The following is a 20857-nucleotide window of genomic DNA, read 5'->3' as shown; positions in this document are numbered from 1 at the left end:
CTAGCGGGGAGTTTGTTGTGGATTTCGCGTTGCACGCGTCCAGTCTTGTCATTTGCCGTTCATAAGATGACGAGAAGAACCCATGATCCAAGGGAGCAAGACTTACAACTTGGTAAAAGGATTTTACGATATTTAAAGGGAACAAAATGTTTGAAGTTGAAGATGAGAAATCAAGAGCAAACTAAAGACTTACCTGATGGTTTTATCACCGGCTACAGCGATGCAGACTTCCCTGCGGACACCGAGGACCGCAAATCCATTACTGGAGGCGTGATATTTGTAGGAGGGTGTAATGTCGGATGATACATAACTACATAGCTACAAGCAGAATGCATTCACTTGGAAACTTACCTTCAAACCACCAGGTCCTCCCGTCCTATCTGTCATTTACAGCACTTTGCGCATAAGTAGCGTATCGGGCCACCGATTTAGTTCAGCACTGCGTGTGTGTGCTTTTTCAGAAAAGACGTCCAGAACCTCGCCCAAGAGGAATTTATGGGGATGTATGCTCCCGGAGACCGGAAGTTTGAGTACGCGGTATCAAACAACTATGCATAGTCGAGGCGTAGATAGAGCAAGGACTCGCGCAAGCATATGTTGGAAGTGAAATAATCTCGAATACCGAAGGACTATATACAGTTTACAACTTCGTTACGAATTAAAAAGACTGGTGTTTCTCCAATTCATGGATGAGAGAGTCGAGCGCGATGATGCAAGGATAAAAATTACGAGAATCAGTAAAAGGGAAATCGCTGAGAAGATCTATGCTATGCTTTAGAAGACGACTAGCTGCTCGCGCTAATGGATGCAAGCGAGTGAATTTAAAGCAGGCAAGCTGGTACTAGCTCATCACATAATTGATTCACAAGACCATAGTAGAAACGCTCTTAACTATAAAAGAAGGCAGAATTAATAGTAATACAACTTCCCTGTGTTTATTTGTGGATGCCGCTTCTTGCGGGTGTTATTATCGCGCGATCGATCGTCGCTATCCTGCTGCTTAGGTTCATAAAGAGCTCACCCAAAATGAAGTCGTACTTAATTGAGCTGCTATGGTGCTTCAATTCTATAGTATATTGCAATTATTCTGGAAACATCGATTCCAAAATTTTCGTCTTTCTGTGACATTTAGCATTTTAAAATAGTAAGAAGAGCGTGATGATGGCGTCGAGTCGTGGTTTCATCCGTCGCTCAGTCTTTCTCGCCACAGCTTTAGCCAGTAAACGTAGCACTGTACACACTGCTTCCGTATCATTCAAGGTTTTTCAGCATTTACAGGTGGCGCGAACGTTCGCTCAAAATCGTCTTCAAAGCACTCAGACGACTGCTGGAAATGAAGAACGACCCCAATCTGAATCATCGGTGGACCTAGAGCAGCGTATTTTGGCTAAGACAATGGACAATGTACCAGTGCATGGGTAAGTTGTATTTAAGTCAGTCATTGTTTAGGTTTTTGCGTTGAGAAGGCTAATTAATATGTCGAAAGATGGACCGTTGAAGCCTTAGCAGCTGGTGCCATTGACCTTGGCTATCCATCTGTGGCCCACGGGATGTTCTCTCGAGGAGCTATTGAGCTTGTTGATTATTTTATGGACACGTGTCTCAACAAGCTACGTGAGACACTAATTAACAACACGGAGAAGCTGCAGGCTATGACCGTAGCTGAACGCCTGAAATTTGGCGTCCGCACGCGTTTAGAAATGTTGGAGCCAGTGCTGGCGACCTGGCCGCAAGGTATGGCAATTGGTGCGTTTCCGCAAAATGCACCTGGTACTGCAAAGAGACTGGCAAAGCTTTCGGATGAAATTTGGTATTTTGCTGGTGACAAGTCTACGGACTTATCGTGGTATACAAAGCGAGCCATTCTTTCGGCCATTTACGCCAGCACCGAGCTATTTATGCTAAACGATAAATCACCGAATCGTCAAGAGACCTGGGAATTTCTAGATCGTCGTGTGGATGAAACGATTTCACTCGGAGAACTTCCTCAGAACGTAAGTGATACTTTTTTTTTCTGATCATCTTGTTATTAGACTAATTTCTTATTGTCTTGTCTTCAAGCTAAATGATGCACTGATAATGGCTAATATTGGCCTTCAATCCGTCTTTTCCGCTGTGACATCGCTCGCAGGTCCCTTGCAAGCTAAAAATCTTTGGCCAGTACTTGCTTCTGACTCTTTCAAAATGGCTCGAGTAAAGACTTCATCAGCTGCTACATGTGCTTCTGACAAGCGATAAGAGCATTTTGTTCTCAAGTTAAGAACCACAGATTGCACCTAAGAACAATCATAAAGCTTCTTTTTCTTGCGTGTCACTTGATTATAGCTGAATGAGCAGCACAATCTGATAGATTACGTGGTGCTAAAGTCAAATATATTTAATTTGTTAGGATGTAGGATGGCTCTATAGCTACATGCACACGGGACCCTCAAAAGAGAAATGAACTTGCAACCTCAAACACCTTCCAGTGATTATGGCAATGCTATAAGTTTATGAGCGGCTTCTTGTCCACGAAACAGAACGGAACACCGAGCGAGCATGCCAATGCATGTAAATGAATTCTATGTTCTCTCAGTAGTGTGTTGAATACATTTTTGCATCCACATTCGCCAAGAAATGTACGTGACTATCAGTTTTAGCATGGAATTTCTTACATCAAAGAGAACTATGAAAGAAAAGGAGAAGTGTGTTGAAAGTGAGAATAATAAAGGGAAGTTTAATTGATTGGATGAGCGCTATTTAATATTTCGCCTGACCAGAGTATACGGCTGACTGACCAATCACTTAGAAGTAAATAAATTAGTAAATTGTTATAGCAACTATGATACTGAAAATAGACAAGAATAATTGCATATTTATCGCTCTTTGAACAAGAACACTTAGTATGTTGATACAATTTAGGGTAGGCTGTTGGCTATGTTGATCTTGGTGAAAGCAGAGGTGTCTAGTCGTTATGACCGCACAACTAGTACTAGTTCGAATGAGGGAGGAGCATCAAAGAGACAGTTACCCTGAATACGTGAGCTGATACCCTCACGCTTTGCTTACCATCGTATATCCTGAAACAGGAATATTGTTAATTATCTAAGCAAGAAATTTCACTTTGTCACTCTTGAAAGCATCAAGGTTCATTCTAGCTTGTGTCTGTTGCCGGGTGAAGTGTACAAAGGTTGCTTAGTAACAGAATCTAAGCTTTTCTGTCAGGTTTTAATGGCTTCATGACATTAATCTTTTGAAAAATATTACTTCTGACGTTTAATAAGAGTGACTACATGTAGTACTAAACACTGCTTTTTTATTATTATCCCACTTCATATCTTCAATAAGCCTTTCCGACTCTCCTTGGATTCGAGGTCATCATTGTTCATTCTCCTAACCACAAAAGCCAATCATCATACCAATCGAATCACGATGTTGTTAGCTGCACAAAGCTTTGTTCATCGTACATGTATTACACTCACTCACCCTTCAAATCGAGAATTCTTAGTCCTTCCAATAATGATGTCCAAGTTCGAAAGTTGTTCAGATCATGGGAAGTACCAAGAAACTGCATCATAAAGCTGCCAGGTCCAAGGATTGATTGTTGAATATCTCGGTGGCAAGGGTTGAAACAGGCATTGACAAGTAGTACGACATTCTTCGAACATGTGCACTGTAAACAGAATTACGAAAGAACATCCGGTGTGGACGAATTCTTTATCCAGTTAAAAATTCCACGAACATTCGGAGAATAGAAGATTCGGAGAACCAGACTCCCAACATACCCTAACAAAGACAAGAGCGTTCTACAACACACGACGTCATTTCCAACAAGAACTAGCTAGTAATAGTGATTGCAGGAAGAAAGCCTTGCATGTCTATAGAGTGGGACATGGACATGTCAATCAAGATTGTCGAGACAGCTGCAATTGTCGTACATAGTGTATCCACTTGGCACTGTCTACTTTAATATCGATAAGATTTCCTCATCATGTCATTCTTTCAACTTCTTCATGTCGACGTCATCATCTTTGTACGCCAATGAATTTTGTATTGTCACAGACCAGCTGGTTAACTGTACCCATGTTCAAATTGTGTCAAAAAAATCCATTAAAAAAAAAGACCCATTTTCTGTCCTAATTTCATATTACAAGAGGTTACGTCGATTACTATATTACATCAAGTCACGAAGCGATCTCAACCCCACGTTTCTTTGATTCTTCTGCTACTTGTGCGGCTTCAATAGGTGTAACTGGTACTACATCCTGCTCAAATTGATGAAAGCAGATGATAATAGCACTAACATTATCCGTTGAACCTAATGCAATAGCATGACTAACAAGTTCTTCCGTAGCATGTTGTACATTTCCATGAAGTCGTAACTTTGTACGTACAAAATTCACCACATCTTGTGGTTTCATAACATCGTACAATCCATCACAACCAAGAACCATAAATTCATCTTGACTTGTAATCTCATGAACAACAACATCAGGTATCGCACTGACCAAGTCGCCATTAAATCGTTTCTTAAATTCACCTCTTCCTGTTTTAAAATCAATATCACCAAAAGCACGTGAAACACCTAACATTCCATAGATTCGTCCTTTTGTAATTTGTCCTTTAGCAGCTAAGATACGAGCACGTTCAGTTGATAATTCGGGTGTATGTGCAATACACATATTTGTCGCTTGTCCATTTGTCGATAACACAATTTGTGAATCACCAACTGATGTAACAAGTGCAGAAGTACGTCGAAGAATTACAGATACAGCCGTTGATCCACTTGGTAATTGAGCACTAAAAATTGCTTCATCAGTAGCTGCGTATGCTGTTTTTACGGCTGTTTCCCATGTCATTGGTGTTGACATTTGTAAATGATGAAAGACATTTTCATGTAATTGATGAGCAATAAATTCTGCTACTTCAGGTCCACCATGTCCATCGTAAAGTCCAAAAAATGCATGAAAATCCTGATGAATTTCTCGTGATGCAATTGCTTGTCGATCTTCATTTTTCTTTCGGATTCCTGTATCTGAATAAACTCCATAAGTAACTTGTAATCGTGGAAAGTATTGATGATTACGTTGATGTAACACAAGTGTTCGTTCAGTCTCTGATGCAGTTGTTGCTGTACTAAAGACACTTCCATTTGGACTCTCAGGTGTACAATGACTGATATCTGGTGAATGAACATGAGCTTCTAATGTCATTCCATGTTCACCAAATATACTAAAAACATCACGATGTGAATCAGTTCGAGGAAGTCGATGAGCTCCCACGCCACTTTCATCTCGTGCTTGTTGTTTTGAAGCTGCTTGTAAGAAAATTTGACTGAGACTTGGACGAGAAGGTTGTGGACTAGATGGCATTGCGTCCTTCGACGTCTGACAGCCCATGGTAAGTTTGGGGAATCGAATGATTGCTGCTTTTGAACAAATGTACGTACGTAGACGAAAAATGTTGTACGTACAAGACCAAAATGACCTGTACCAGATGGTGGGTACGACAGATCTTAGGGGTCGTAATACTCACTTGAGAGCAACCTTGCTGTTCTTAGAATGGGGTTGCTGGATGGCAAACGAGTATTTTTGCACACTCCGTCAAGAGCCAGCCAATCGCGATACGACGTTCGTACAGTGCAGACTCTTTGTATACAACGAATGTCTGATCGCTCATGACTTACATGCGCGACGCCACACGGACATTTTGATCCGTTTCAATGCAGTTTCGTCTGCACTTTTTGGTACGTCGAACCAGTCTTAAGGTACATGCCGCTTCGCACGTATAGCCAGATGGCGTATGTACCACTTGCATGACGCAAAAATCAACGGGTACATACGGTACAGGTTTGCCAAATTCTTTTAGTGTCGTACAAACTATTTTAAATGTTCTTACTTCGAGGTCACATCCCTCGAACTACTAACGACACTGGAATCAGACGCACGTGCGTAACCACGTGCAGTTTACAACCCAAGACGAACTTGATCAACTAGCAACATGTGCTATACGTCTTGTCTATTCCAATCTTTGATACTGTATGTAGAGAGTATCGTACATTTAAGTTGGGCGTCACCAGAAACGACTTCAAACGCGACGTTTCCCATCTTCTGATACCCATTTTGGGCTATTATCTGATGCTACTGTCACCGCACGTAACTTTTCATTTCGGTGGCTGTTTTGTACTTTTGACATATCAGAGTGTAGTATACTACGATGAAAACATATTACAAAGATTTTTTAGTGAAGTAGTATTATGATGACTCGATTTACTATAATTGTTGCGGAAACGGAAAAGTGATAACAACCGACGTCACTGGAGGAATTCACTGGACAGAAACAAGGATATATGTTCACAAGTAGCCGTTAGAAACCACAGTGTTGTATGAAGTGAAGGAAACTGTGTGTACTTGAAACATCGCTTGTTAATTTTTTTAGTAGTTGAATATTTTAAGAGGTTATTGTCAGAAAAAGCTATGGGGTAAATTGGAGTCATTACTGATATTTTTAGAAGAAAATTAAAGAATCAACCAGATAAACAGATATAGAAAAACGGTATACCAGATATATGATAGATCAAAAGAATATACCAAGTGTATACACTTCGACATATTTGTTATGTCAACAACAGTTAAGAATACGTCAAGAGCGCACAAAGAGAAAGTGACAAGCTGTCTTGGTACTAGTATTTTTATTTGGAAATTTACTTTTCTTTGTCTGAGCGAGCGACAATAGTGACGATCGTGTAGTGCATACAGATTACGTACTCTGGTTATCCTTCTGCCGCAAAGTTATGTATTGCACTGAGAATTGTCTTTATAGATCATCGCGCATGAGTGAGCGCTCTACGAGCACCCACTTTTTTTATTCATTGTATCTGCCACTGCTTGCTTGTACAAACATCACTTGAGTCGTGAGTCCTCAATCTTACTTTTTCAGATTGTTTAATGATCCACCGAGAAAAACGTGGCTCTCGCAGACGATAACCAACGAGCCAAACTCGATGAGGAAGCTGATATATCTGCAAGCAGTCGTTATAATTCCTCGTTTTCATCGTAGCCCGTAGCCTCCGTCTTCATCGAGAGACAAGCAACAAAGCCGTATACCAAAGCCGATACTGCATCTAAGCCTGGCTTCTCGTCTGCATGAATTGCGTGCTCCGTGTCCGTTACCTTGTTGTGACTTCCGACTCATAACATCGTCAACAGCTAAACCTGGCTTAGCAAGCCATACTTGTCTGTCTTCTAGCGCAAGAGCTACAACGGCTTTTGAAGACCCCATCATGTCTTGATTTGACCTTAACCCATCAAGTTTCGCTTTCTGTGAGCTGGGAATCTAATACAAGCATCCACCGCTCAAACAGAGAGACTAACGAGCGCTTTCCGACCCTTAAGATTTTCCCGAGTATACTTGCGCTTGGGGCATAAACGACCCGATAATCTGCATAGAAACTGTACGTTAGTACTGAGCGCTGGCGTAAGTGCCGAAGAGTAACGCACTCAATTTGCGCACTAGGGGGAGAAGGCATGTCGTCTCATCTGTCTTATTGCTGTGAAGCTAGTTTCAGTGTAGCAGAAGTCCGACTGGAACGTCTTTGTTGCTTGGTGTCGCAAAGTACAAAGCTCGATGCTGACGTCAAGGTGGTTCACCTCACCTTAAATTAATGCTGTCAACAGCTCTGCTCATCTCTTTGATCCCTCTGGGGCAGCTGCCGGTCAAAAATCAATTTTAGATTAGAATGAGAATTGCGGAGGAGCAAAGAAATATATATCTTAATGGCTCGTTCAAGTGGGATATGGCGTGAAGAAGTCCACAGATAGCGACTTTTTCCATTTTCTTCAAATAAATGTGTATCTATCTTTGTCTCTTTCTCACCAAGACTATAAACGACCCTAGGTCGCGATGTCGAATCTTAGTTTATAGCTTACCAACACTTTATGTGTTAGGTATGCTAGCAGCGTGCAAAACGCCATTAAAATTACCACATAATATCTATCACGTATGTTACTTTTGCACTTCACGATTCTCAGCCATAGCATCGCGCAGTCGGTGCATGAGGCTTACTCTCATTGATATCATTTTTTATATTAAGTATAGCCCTTGTACATAATCCGACGACTGAGTAGTGAAGAGACTACGTTGTATGTTAGAATGTATAACACGTTGATCGACGATATTTCCTTTGGAAAAGCAGACACGCCGAAAGACCTTATGTCTTTTGTTTGCCACGACGCCATAGCAATCTTGGCGGGTAATTGGCCTCTAGCAGCGGTGAAATGATAACCGGAGGCGTTCGACAGCTTTGCGAATGCGCTGGCAAGACACTCCACGATGGCCGCAACCAGCCATCACACCTGCCACTACCGTGCGATCGCTAATGGTAATAGACAACACATAACATATCTAAGCGACTGATGTCGCGGTATTCGCATCGCCTAGTAAAGCATTTAAGTGCGAGTCAAGATTGCAACCCGTTAAGGAAAGCATGTATTGGCGAGATATGTCCAGGTGTTTTCGTCGCGATGACGGCAAGCGCATCCCCGGAGACGGTGAAGTAACCTTCTCTATAGGGCGTCTCTGAATGGGAGCAACTCGCACCAAGCCCTCTCGTGGCTACTCTACCTTTTGAGAAAGCGGAGGTGTTGCATTAAATTCAAAGAATGACCCTTGTTAAGCGTGGTAACGGAGGTGAAAGCTTTTCGTGCGCACCAAGGGTAATTTACTTCAGTCAAGCCAAGCTGGACGAATTTGTGTACATAGCAAGTAAGCCTTTCGGTACTCGCAGAAAGTTCATCTTATGTAGAACAAAACATCTAAACCTTGCGTGCTAACAACCTTTTCGCCCTATATGAGAGAGTCGCTTGTTCCAAGGCTGGGTCCCGTTAACCACGACCAACATGCGGAAAAATAGAAATCAATCTTTATCACTAAATCTCGCTTTTCTCTGGGATGGACTCCTTGCGTCGTGGCCCTGTCCTATATACCTCTAAGCGCAGAGCAAACAAGGTATCGAGCTTTGTGAAGCCTTGAAAATTTTGATGACTTCAGGAGCGTCGCTTGTTCGAATGACTGTCAAAAACGTAGATAGCACACAGATGCATTGAGTGTACGCGTTAAGGATACACTTTACGTGCGTCTTGCAACGTAGACGTGACAAAGATTCTTTTGACCCTTTTTGTGGGATGTGACAGCGTAGAGAGTTGTTTCATGCCGGACTTGCGATTGATATATGATTGCAACCTAGATATGGCGCGGCCATGATATATTGATCAACTCAAAGTCGAAAAAATTAGGCGTCACGCACGTTTTTACTAATGTAAGCTTGGTGGGTCACGAATACGTTTCTACTTGGGAATTGATGAGCCTTCAGCGCGAGCATAACGCTTCAATAGCGTTGATAAAGGGCATAAAACTGGCCTATTTATTCAGTAAAAATGTTCTAGACCGTCAGCAACGCCCAAAGTAGTACTGATTCGCAGTCTTAGTGTTAGCCCGAGAACACCGAACGTAAATAGCAACACTCTAGGCGCAAACGCCGATTCCTGGAAAGGAAGCGCTGATAAACAGCATCATCGGTTGCAATTTCTTGAGCTAGCTAATAATTAGTATCATCTGCTCGCAAGGGTCAGGAAATCTTCTCTCCTTGCGTGAGTGATCCGAACGAAATGCTTCAGGAGTAGATGGTATGCAACAGAAACGGTCTAACACACAGTCTTGCTCATTCCTTTGACGACGCAGCCGTTTCGCTTGCATCGTCCTGTGTATAAACCTTTGTTGACGCGTATTCGTTGATGTTCGTGCAGAGCACGGGAATTTGACCGTGGGCCGCTACATTGAATACTTATAACCTGAGCTAGAGTGTAGGTGCTCGGAAAACGTGTTTTGAGATCTAGACCAGTGTCACCTTAGCGCCTTCCTCTATCATGGTCTGCGGACAGGTATCAAATCAAAATAGACCATTGACCATCGCCTTTGTCCTCAAAATTGAGAAAATAGTGTGGCCTGGCCAACTACATGCACAAGCATAATACTAAATATGCCGACATGGGACAGCATTTACTAGACTGCTCATAAAAAATGCCAAGTTTTGCTCTTCTACAGAATTTTGTACCTGAATTTCTCGCTACGTGGTATTAGTGTCAAGTGGGTCGATGCGTAATACACTAATCCATCAAGAGGAGGAAAGGCAGTGCAGACGTGCAACCGTGCGCTTCGATAAAGCAGCATCAAACTTTCAAAATGTTGGCTTAATAGCAACGCAACACATGTTGCATCTGACCGCTGCTATCATCAAGTGGCGATATCGACGTCGGGACATGCGAACGTTCATACTCGGGTGACGTAAGAGTAATCCACCACCTCTTTAAGCCGACTAAGTTCAAATCCTACCGTGAATATACACTTGGCAAAACGTACTTGCCACTCTTTGTTAGGTCGATTCAAAGCGTGCAAAGTTGCATACATGACCTGTATAGATTGCAAATCGCATATTACCAAGCAGAAATATGTTGAAGTTGACCAAAGCACACTTTATAAGCTTCTTGTAGTAAGCTGGAGGTTTGTTTCTGCCGCTTCAAACAGGCGATACATAATCGCAATGACACTTTCATCACCATCTACAACAGCTTGGAGTACTTCACAGCTTGTAACACATGTTCAAGCGTCACAGAAGACACCAAATGATTCTCTTGAATCGACATATACGACCTTTTCTAATCATGAAGACCGCATCTTCTGCCTTTGAGAAGGCGACGCACATCTGACCCATTTGAGCGCTTATCCTGGAAAGAAACGGCAATACTCCTCACAAAACGCTTTTATACTGTTGACTCAACATGAATAGGTGGATTACTCACAGACACAGATGTGCGCGTTTGTGTATCAAGGGGTTAAATTTGCATTACAAGCGTCGGCACTTCTGACTAGTCTGTCGACCGGCAGACTATGGGCAGTCCGTAAGTATGGACCTCGTATTCGGTCGCGTCCGATGATGCCGGCATTGCGGTCTTTGTATAGCTTCAGCAGAATGGTCAGTGATACCGTCACGGATGCAGAACAGTCAAGTTGAGTTCCGACTATGTTTTCGCCAACATGAATCGCCGTGTCCCTTGTTTCGGATCAAGATCCGCGCGTTACAGCTTACCTTAAGCAACCTTTGTATAAGCTGCATGACGCCAAATTGGACATGTCAATCGCTGACCATTCACAGACAGAATATCAAACGGGAGACATCAATCGCTCGGTAGAGAATATACCTAAGCATTTGCGCAGATAGACCGCGATGCAGGAGCTATTTGAGCCCACTCATTTACAGTATATGCTGAATTGCGAAGTACATACCTCTATTAGCTTTACACCATGTCTCGCAAATGGCTGTCAATGCCGCGAAGTGGCTTTAGTCTTAGTGGAGGGGTTGGCTGTCGATTCGAAATGACTTAGTTATATTGGCTTGGATGCTCTTTGTAGAAACTTGTAGAATAATTTTATACTTTGACTTTAAGAAAATTATTTGTCTCGCACCGGGCGCACGATGCTATGTCTGAGAACCAGAATATGCATGAGCAACATGCAGATGCTCGAGATACCCATAAATATTTTTTTAGAGAGATCTTATCGACAGTCGATAAGATTAAGTTCTGTTGTTTATCAAACCGTTCATGGTCATAGCGATTAAGAAATAACGGTACGCTCTTAATATCTCGAAGAGAATTTGGGCACACATTTTTATCTGCATGCTTTGTTTGAAGCCATACCAAAATCTCGCTCTTACAAGCCATTCGAATGTAAAGTGCTCTGTTGGAGACGAATTAACGACTCTGCCATCCTGCCATCCTTCATTATTGAGCTTCATTCTACTATAAAGAGTCTAATGGACTTGAATTGCCGCACTCTATGCGATATATTTTAGCCTAAAGAACGAATTCAAAGACTTACCTTTCTCAGTTTCGGTTGGAAAGACACGTGATGAGACTCTTCATGCTGTCACAGCACAGAAAGCGGTTAGGATACAGTCGCAGAAACGTCGTGCAATGTGGGTGCAGCTCGATTAAGAAGAGGTTATCCTTTTCGACTCGAAGCCTACACTAAGAAGGTGAAAGCATAAGGGATCTAACCTCACTTAAATCAATCGGGAATGTTTGAGGGCCCACTTCAGCAACACTACGCTATCACCGCTGGCATTTATAGACTAAGGCAGTCGTCATCTTTATCTTCACTGAGAAATCGCAGAATTGGCCAGCGCACGACATTTTCCACTAGCGGGTGGAAATTCGAGACGAGCAGGGCTGATAGCAAGAAATGCTGGAGTTGATGACCGACCATTTCGACGTTGGTATTGTAATTTTACCTTGCAAGTCGAACATGTAGTGGCATTTAAGTCGAACGTCGGTAATTCTGAACCAAATTTGCAAAGCTGTGAGATATGTGAGACGACGTGCCTTTTCAGCCAGAGCAAATTCAGGTCATTACGACCGGTACTTTCGCCAGCGTTCAGTACGCGAGCTGCAATCGTTTTGGAAGGTACGCAATTTATCAGACAACCCTCTGAGACGATTTTATCTAGATTTTATCTATGCGGTCAAAATGCGCTCGCGGAGCAACTTTCGGGCGCTGGTTGTACTATCTGTGCCAGCATAAAGCCCGCACGCATATGCGTGTAAGGGTTCTGGCCCAGCGCGGCGAAAAAAAGTGGACGAATAAAAATATAACTACGGCATGATGAGATTGGTTGCAGCTGTCAAACTTCTGCGCTTGTATATGGACAAACTGGGCTCCCTGGACCAGGCCCAGCCCTTCAGTGTCAAGCTGGACGGTGTCGTGAGCTCCGCGGCGGGGTGTCGCAGGTAACCTCTCTTGATCTCTTGATGGACGTACATAGAAATCACAAACCGCGAAGGGGCGAGAAAAATGTAACAAATGCATCCTCCATAGTAAACAGATCGGCCGTTAATTTAAAGCCGAGAGTGTTCAGACTTGGAGATTCGCCACAACCGCCTTAATCAGGAAAGCATTTGCTTCACTCAATTTAATTCTAAGGTCGTTAACTTCAACTACAGCTGGATCTCGCTAAACTATGTAATGACGTGAGCAAGAGAGGCCCCCGACGTGAATGTGCCCTTTAGAGTACAATAAGTGGAGTAAATTCCAAGCTCTGTATGTGCTCGTTGAGCATTCACTTTTGCGCAATTTCTTACAGTGACAAAAATGTTATGGACACAAGCGTGGTCAACGTCTCGGTGAAGCGGGTATGTACATATATCACTTATGCACAAAGCACAAAGTACAAATATTCACGTGACACTATTGCGTAACCACAAGAAAACATGGGTACAAAAGTATTTAGTTTTGAAGACTATGGAACTCCGTTGAGAAGAAACTAGTGGTACACGTAGTGTAACAGGATAAGTCTTTGATCTTGTGTACATACACCCCGCACTGTCGGTACGATTGTAATTGATGATACTATGTGACTGTACGAAGCACATGTTCCGCTTTGGCAAATTTATAACATCAGTACCGTCTAACGGCATTTATGAAGATGAAGGGATGTTTGTGATACACGTGGACATCACGCAGTGCATCAAACAAAAAAGATGAAAAATTAATAATTGCAAAATGCATAAATTTAGAAAATTAATCAACTATATGTGCTCATAAAATAATAACACAGCAACCTAGGTAACTAGGCCCGCTCTCGGTTACAGTCAGCAAATTTAACCTTTGCGTTTGCCACCGCAGTTTTTTTTTCAGCTACAGGGTAGCTAGTACGCACCCAACCTCTGTGCGCTCCTTTTCAATGCAAAGCTTTGTCTGTGCTAGGTGCACGGCAACCCTAATGCAGACGCCAATGCCGACGTCGTTGTTTCGTGGCTAGACCAATCATAAGTTAAATACCATGAGTATATTGTGTATATTTAGCGACAAGTGGACGATAAGACAGTAATCTACCAAAAGCACGAATCAGAACTTCATGGTAGTACGCAATAGTGCACACAAAATGTTTTAAACATATTGTTATCATGCAGAAGCCTTTTTGCCAAAAAAGCTGACAGCGACTGGTTTGATTTACACCCGCTGCGTGATTCACATGAAAAAAGCGTCAGTGACGTTACGTTGCTCTCAAGGTAACAGCCACTTTCACGTGCTGCAAAAGTTAGTTTCGCGAGCCAAGTCAATCTCGCGATGTCCTGTTCCATCCCGGGGGGGGAATTAACACGCATGGTGGGTCCCTTACCAGCACGTTGCTATATATCTCCATCAAAGGATGTTGACTCACCTATAATCACTTAGGTCGACCGACCCGCTCCTAACACCCTGTTCAGTGCGATTATTCTCAATGATAAATTGATATAAAACGAATGACGATCACAGCTCTTCAACTGTACCATTTTGGTGATCTCGCCATCTTTCAGTTTCTTGGACGTATCCCCTTGTAAAAAGTTTTCCAGCCGTTAAAAGCTCCGTCGGATGTCATATGAAGAAACTTACATACTTAGGTAGCCCGCTCACTCCGGTCACGAGTGAAAAATCTTTCCATATACCGCGGTGGACCCATCACACGGTAGTTTTAACTCAGAAGTACCACCATACCATGACAAATAAGAGACAATCTCCAGAACGTAACCCTCCTTTTCACGACTTACAGTCGCTTATAAGCTCTATCAGCTCTGGTACGAGAAAGGTTTCATTTCAGTCGCTTCCGCTTTCCACCGGCACCGACACAGCAAGCAACACTTCATAGCACTTCTTTATCGTCCCACCAGGAATACCTTTAAAGGCTGCGGTATGCAACTGCTCGTTTCTGTCTCTTCCTGAGACCTCGGCCTGCTGCTTCTGACTCCGAGGTCTGCTCGAGGTATCTAGTAATAACATAGCTATTGAATTTGTATAATCTCATGTCCCACATCAAAGCAAACGCAATCTTGTGCCCGCACAAAACTGACATATGTTTCCTGACAAAAGTGGGATTCATGGCTCGCCATGCTCTAGTAAAAGAAAAGGTGGTGGTGTCTATCACTTTCGAATCCCAGTTAACCCATGGATTGTGCAGTTTTAGTAACACCATACGTTTTGCAAGTGTTTCGCAGACTGAAGAGGAGACTTCTGTCTGAGAGAACAGAAACGGAAAGCAAATTCGAATCCTTAGTTCGTTGTTTACTCTAAGTCTGACGGCAGTCTGGCTCTAAACTGGCTAGTGGATTTCTATCCGCAAGCCTCTAAACATATGGTTTCTACGAAGCACCCTCTCTTTGTCTTCTGCACAGTTCTGGGTAAGAAACACGTGGAGTGTACTATACAACACGACGCTTGCGTTTCCACTGTTTGGCTATCATCAACGATACCTAGGATCGTATTGTATCTCAAACTTAAGTCCAAGACGAAAAAGTGTCACACGTGCAAAGTTCATCAAAATGCTTCCGGCTCAACAGAACCTTTAGCAGTTCCCCGTCGCTAGCCGCACGGATAAAGTACAGATATAAGGCATCCTCAGCGCCTGCATATTTTGTCTAGTACTTGATAGTCGATCTTGAAGGACTTTATTAGACATCACAAAGCCTGGGCGCTGGCATCGTCAGCTAACAACCTTCAGCTGTAAGTCTCACCTCTCCTAGATGAATCAGTTTTAGGGTAAGGCCCAATGACCACAATTTTTAGGAGGTACAATGATATCTAATCTTTCTGGGTAGGCAGAGGGTGAGACTTGACGCTTCCTCGTGAAGGGTTCATCGTCTGCTCTTGCGAGGAAATACAAAAAACTTTGTACCCTTCAGCTAAGAGAGAGGGGAGCACGCAACGTGCTGAGGTCCATTGCCTCTGGTGTGCTCGTAAAGCTATTAGTTATATTCCTTGCACCCATCCTGTCCTTGCGGCACAGAAGCTGAACTGCTTGTTTATTTGACACACACCTTTCCGCAAGAAAACTAAAGTGAACGCGGAAGGTCTATATCCCCCGAGAAAGGGTCAGATTCCCATGCGGTGATGAGAATTCTTAACACCCGGACATAGCCTATCATTTCTTCTCTCCCTTGACGGGTAGGCAAAACCTTTAAGAGCACCCGATACGCCTTTGAACATCTGCGCTTGAGCTTATCCCATGTTGGAAGCCCTTTTTTTATCTAAGACATAGTACATTTATGTCCCATCTCGCGCACGATTTGCTGTGGCTTCGGTTGAAGCGAAATCGAATCCGGGGCCAGCTCAACTTTTCCCAGCCATAGCTCGATCGATTTTCTCCATCCTCACCCGCAAAGTTTCGGACGCTCAAAATTAGTTACCTCACGAAGAAAGCCATTTATTTCCCCTTCGGCACCTGTCGAAATGCACTTGATGTGCATACCAGGTAATTCTTTGAAGCTGGTCAACGCTACCAGACGAGCGATTATCGCATTATCGCTTTCGGCTTTCATGCCGCCACTTCCTTGATCCCATAAAAAAATTCTCCATTAAGCGACTTTAGTTCTCTCGGGGACATGTATTCGAACGATTCATGTTCCATTCTCACAGAGGATACAGTCTTTTGATGACTCGGTCGTGGGATTGACAACAAGTGCTACAGGTCAATGGGGGTGCCGTGCTCTTGGCACGGTAAAGTTTTGGCCCTAGGAGCTTGCATTGACGCACCGAGGTTCGATTCGTGTAATTTTACCAGGAGCGGAGCCGAAAGTCTCCTTGGTAACTATGTGTCTAGTAAGCTCTGTAATTTAAGATTTTATATACATAGATACAATGCTATTAAGACTAACACTAAATTATTACGTTTTACTTACTTATAATGAACAACTATGTTATGCTTGAATTGCGGCTGGCACCACAAACCCGTCCAATTTGGAGTTTTATCAACTTTAAATACGCCGATGCTCCGTTGCTTATAAATCTTCACAAATACATCAAACTGCAATGTGGATTTTGTACAATTAAATTTATTATGTAATTGTGCGAGAGGTGTAAGGCATATGTACACAAAATTGCAGTTGTTACTCCGATACACTAAGTCAAAGCTTCTTCTGTGCAAGGTGCACGACAACCCCGCTGCATTTTGCTCTCATATCAGGCTTAATATTTAAGATTGAAGAATTTCTGTGACCGATGAAAGACTTCGTCTCATCGAGTTGCCATATCCAGCTGGCTGTCATCATGTTTGTAAACCAATGACATCATGTGGAAACATGTCCATCTTCAACAGCACTCTTGACTTCATGGGTACCGTAAATGACTCTCGAATAGATATCCACGATAAGTTGTGAGCAAAGGCTCGAAAGTACATCCAGCATGGTGATTTTTTCTAGCTCGATCTTGCATATGTAAAGCTGATAACATGTGAAGATAAAGTTACGTCATGAATATGTGAGAACAAGCTTAGAATCAGTGATGAGCTGCTTGGACAAAGTACTCGATCGATTACATTACGATCGACAGTCTTCACTTTACACATAACTTTTGTCTCGCAGAAAATAGAGAAAATGACAATGGTTAAATCTTCAAATATTTCAGATACTTTTCTACCATTATTAAAAAACATTTCACTTTACACAAAAAAAGATCATCTTTATTAATTTAAATTGTGATAATAAGAGGCTTGAATTTTTCATCATCAAATTCAAAATTCAATTTCAGTCCTCAAATTCTATTCATGTCAACAGCAAGCTCACTAAGCTTCTATCGCACTAGTCCACAAGAGAGTGTATCATTAGATGATTTCGAAGAGCTGGGTCGATTACGTCTCAAGCTGTTAAGTCGGACATGTGCAGAATGGAGTTCACACACAAGATCAAAGCCACCAAATCCTCGTATGGATGAAGTTGTCGAATTACGAGAAGGTACGGATGCCGATCTTTTGTCTCATTATGCCCTTCGTCTAGCATTTTGCAGGTAGGAACTAGTGCACATTCTTTTTCATTATCGAACTATTATATAATTTATTTTCATGTAAGGAACAAAGAGTCACGAATGACTGGAGCTGGTTCATTTCCGCCGAATCAAAGCTTTTTGCCGTTCGTCTTAATAACTTACCACCAGAATCAGCTGTTACGTTGTTATCGCGTGAAGGAATAACCTTTGAACTATTGGATCGAGACAACTTTAAGAGTGTTCAATCACAAAAAGGCATCTATCGTGTTCCATTCACGGAAGCACTACAATTGGTGAACCAGCGTGAGGTAGTGCTTCATGATGGATACTGCTTCGTACCTTGTCGAAGAATGAATATTGTTGCTATCCATCACTTTGAACGAAGTTTGCAAGATCAAATGACAGATCTTCAGTATGCTCTGCCGGCTCAGGGGCTCGAGCTCGAACGATTGACGCCATTACTTGATGCACTTGTAAAGGAAGCGCATGTTTTGTCTGGTTCGGAGTCTTTGACGACAAAATTATCTGCTCCACAACTCGACGTCATTAAAATTGACCAAGTGGCTGATATGCACTTCCCATTGTGCATGAAGCAACTCCATCGTAAGTTGCGCGAGAATCACCACCTCAAATACGACGGACGCGTCCAGTACCGTTTATTTCTTAAAGGTGCTGGAATGTCGGTTCACGAATGTATTCAATTCTTTCGCTCGGAATTTATCAAGACAATTCCTGCTAGCAAGTTTGATAAAGAATATGCATACCACATTCGTCATAGTTATGGACTTGAAGGCTCTCGGAAAGATTACAAACCATTGAGTTGTGAGCAAATTATCTCAAATAACGCACCGAATCACGGACAATATCACGGCTGTCCATTTAAACATTGGGATCGTCAAGCATTGCAAGACGAAATTTATCGTTGTCATGTACCTGTGCGTACTGCAATGGATATTTTACAACAAGCTACTTCAGGCAATTTTCAACGTGCATGCACCTCATTTTTCTATGCAACTCATCATCGAACGCCTTTGACTCGATTACCAAATTGTCCAGACTCCGATCGCACTGGAATTGCTCCTATCATGATGCATCCAAATGCATACTTGAATGCAAGTCTTGATACTTCCATTTAACAATCACTTCTTTTTTCTATTGGCTGAAAATTCAGTTTTCAAGACGAATGGTTGTAATTAGCCCTGCAGATGGACTACCGACGGATCTACGCAGTTTAAACACTAGGAACGCGACACCTGAACAGCTTCTTGCAATTTTGTATGAGTTGCGCAATACTGTTGGACCAAGTACGTCTGTAAAAGCATGAAAATGTTGATATGTTAATATATTTCTTATCATCTCATTCTTTTGCTTCTTTTAGAGGTCGTGAACAATGCTATCGTTAAAGTGATGGTGACAAATGATTATGTAGTTCAAAGTAATGAATGTGAGAATCAAAAGCTGATGAAAGATAAGAAGGAAAAGCATCAGGATACAAGTCGAAAGAAGAAAATCAAGTGCAAACGCGAGTTCAATCTCACCAACTACTCTATGCGAACAGTAGCCATTAAATTTCTCTATCTAGGCGAAAACTATGCAGGTTTTGCACGTCAGGATCATATGCCTGAGACTGTGGAGCGGTATCTTATTGAAGCATTAAAGCGCTCAAAGTTGATTGACAAGATTGAAGATGCTGAATACTCTCGCTGTGGTCGAACTGATCGAGGTGTTAGCGCTTTTGGTCAAGTTGTCGCGCTTCGTGTGCGTTCAAACTTGCCAGCAAGTGCACAATTGCTCACCGGATCGTCCATTGACGACGTTAAACCTGGTGAAAAATTCAAAGTGCGCTTAGCAACAGGTGAAGAGAAGATGGTGACTGAAATTGACTATGCTTCACATCTTAATCGAGCACTTCCAACTGCCATTCGTGTCTACTCGGTAGCATCATGTCGTTCTGACTTTAGTGCTCGATTTGACTGCAAAGCACGCATGTACCGCTACTTTTTTCTTCGTCGCAATCTCGACATTGAAAAGATGCAAGTTGCTGCAAACGAGCTGGTTGGAAAGCATGATTTTCGCAATTTCTGCCGCATTGATACCAATTGCCAAGTGTTTGAGAGAAAGATACAGTCATTTCAAATTGTCAAGTGTAGCAGTCATACTGCTGAAGATCCACGTCAACAAATGTACCGTTGTGAGGTCTTTGGACGTGCGTTCTTGTGGCACCAAGTGCGCTGTATGGTTGAAGTGCTCTTTTTAGTTGGATCTGGACGAGAAGAACCGTCGATTGTGTTGCAACTATTGGACATTGCACACACACCGCGCAAACCACAGTATGATATGGCAGCAGACTTGCCACTTGTACTGCACGACTGTTACTTTGCATCACCGGATGAGAAAGAAAGTCCGGGTCCAGACTTTTGGTATACCCCGCTTGCGTTGCTGCAAGTGCACGCTGAGCTTACGGCAATATGGGAGCAGCGAAGTGTACAAGCGGCAATGTTGCGTAGTCATCTAGATGCACTTGAAGAATTTCAAGTGGATCCACAGAAAGTGGTGCAAGATCTAGATCACTACGCACCCAAGCTCGAGCAACTGATGCAAGAGCGTAACCTTTTGACCACCAAGGGTACATTAGTGAGATGGAAGGAGGTGAGTCCGTTGCTTTCCTTAGCTAAAAAGAGAAAGACATTGCCACTGGCAAAACGCGACACGGGACACTCTGTTGATGAGTGTAAACGAAAAGCTCAGGAACGCAAACGTCGACGGGAGCTAGAGGAGCAGATTGTGATAGAGAAAAGAGAGTTGGCTTTTAACGTCTCGTCTTGATCCGATAGTAGCGATCGGATATTATTGATCTAAAGCTTCGTTCATTTTTGCTAATATCCAGCTGATACGAAGGAGCTCTGGAACGTCGCGCTAATCTCGAAATCTCCCGTGATGTTATATCCGTAATATTCCTGTCACTTGATAGTTCGTTAACAGGATACTGTGCGCAGTAGAGGTATGTTTAAAAGTACACATAGTTACATTC

The 20857-nt window shown here is 42.6% G+C and overlaps 4 protein-coding genes across 4 annotated transcripts; 3 read left to right on the top strand and 1 right to left on the bottom strand.

The window, feature by feature from the left end:
* Nucleotides 1–1158: 1158 nt before the first annotated feature.
* PHALS_13395 (rpsu-divergently transcribed protein) lies at nt 1159–2238 on the top strand (the record flags this gene model as incomplete). Its single annotated transcript, XM_024729144.1, has 3 exons — nt 1159–1418; nt 1487–1994; nt 2062–2238. The coding sequence occupies 3 exons, from the start codon at nt 1159–1161 to the stop codon at nt 2236–2238; spliced, it is 945 nt and encodes a 314-aa protein (XP_024579550.1).
* Nucleotides 2239–4163: 1925 nt separating this feature from the next.
* On the bottom strand, nt 4164–5687 carry PHALS_13394 (protein phosphatase; the record flags this gene model as incomplete). Its single annotated transcript, XM_024729143.1, has 3 exons — nt 4164–5366; nt 5429–5493; nt 5666–5687. 3 exons carry the CDS (start codon nt 5685–5687, stop codon nt 4164–4166), a joined length of 1290 nt encoding a protein of 429 aa, XP_024579549.1.
* An 11921-nt stretch (nt 5688–17608) lies between these two features.
* On the top strand, nt 17609–18962 carry PHALS_13393 (dna primase large subunit-like; the record flags this gene model as incomplete). Its single annotated transcript, XM_024729142.1, has 2 exons — nt 17609–17847; nt 17918–18962. 2 exons carry the CDS (start codon nt 17609–17611, stop codon nt 18960–18962), a joined length of 1284 nt encoding a protein of 427 aa, XP_024579548.1.
* Nucleotides 18963–19009: 47 nt separating this feature from the next.
* PHALS_13392 (trna pseudouridine(38-40) synthase) lies at nt 19010–20652 on the top strand (the record flags this gene model as incomplete). Its single annotated transcript, XM_024729141.1, has 2 exons — nt 19010–19130; nt 19205–20652. The coding sequence occupies 2 exons, from the start codon at nt 19010–19012 to the stop codon at nt 20650–20652; spliced, it is 1569 nt and encodes a 522-aa protein (XP_024579547.1).
* Between the last annotated feature and the right edge of the window lie 205 nt (nt 20653–20857).

This window comes from Plasmopara halstedii, assembly GCF_900000015.1.
Source record: "Plasmopara halstedii genome assembly, contig: Scaffold_658, whole genome shotgun sequence".
NCBI classification, from domain to species: domain Eukaryota; phylum Oomycota; class Peronosporomycetes; order Peronosporales; family Peronosporaceae; genus Plasmopara; species Plasmopara halstedii.
This window is presented reverse-complemented; position numbering and strand designations above follow the sequence as displayed.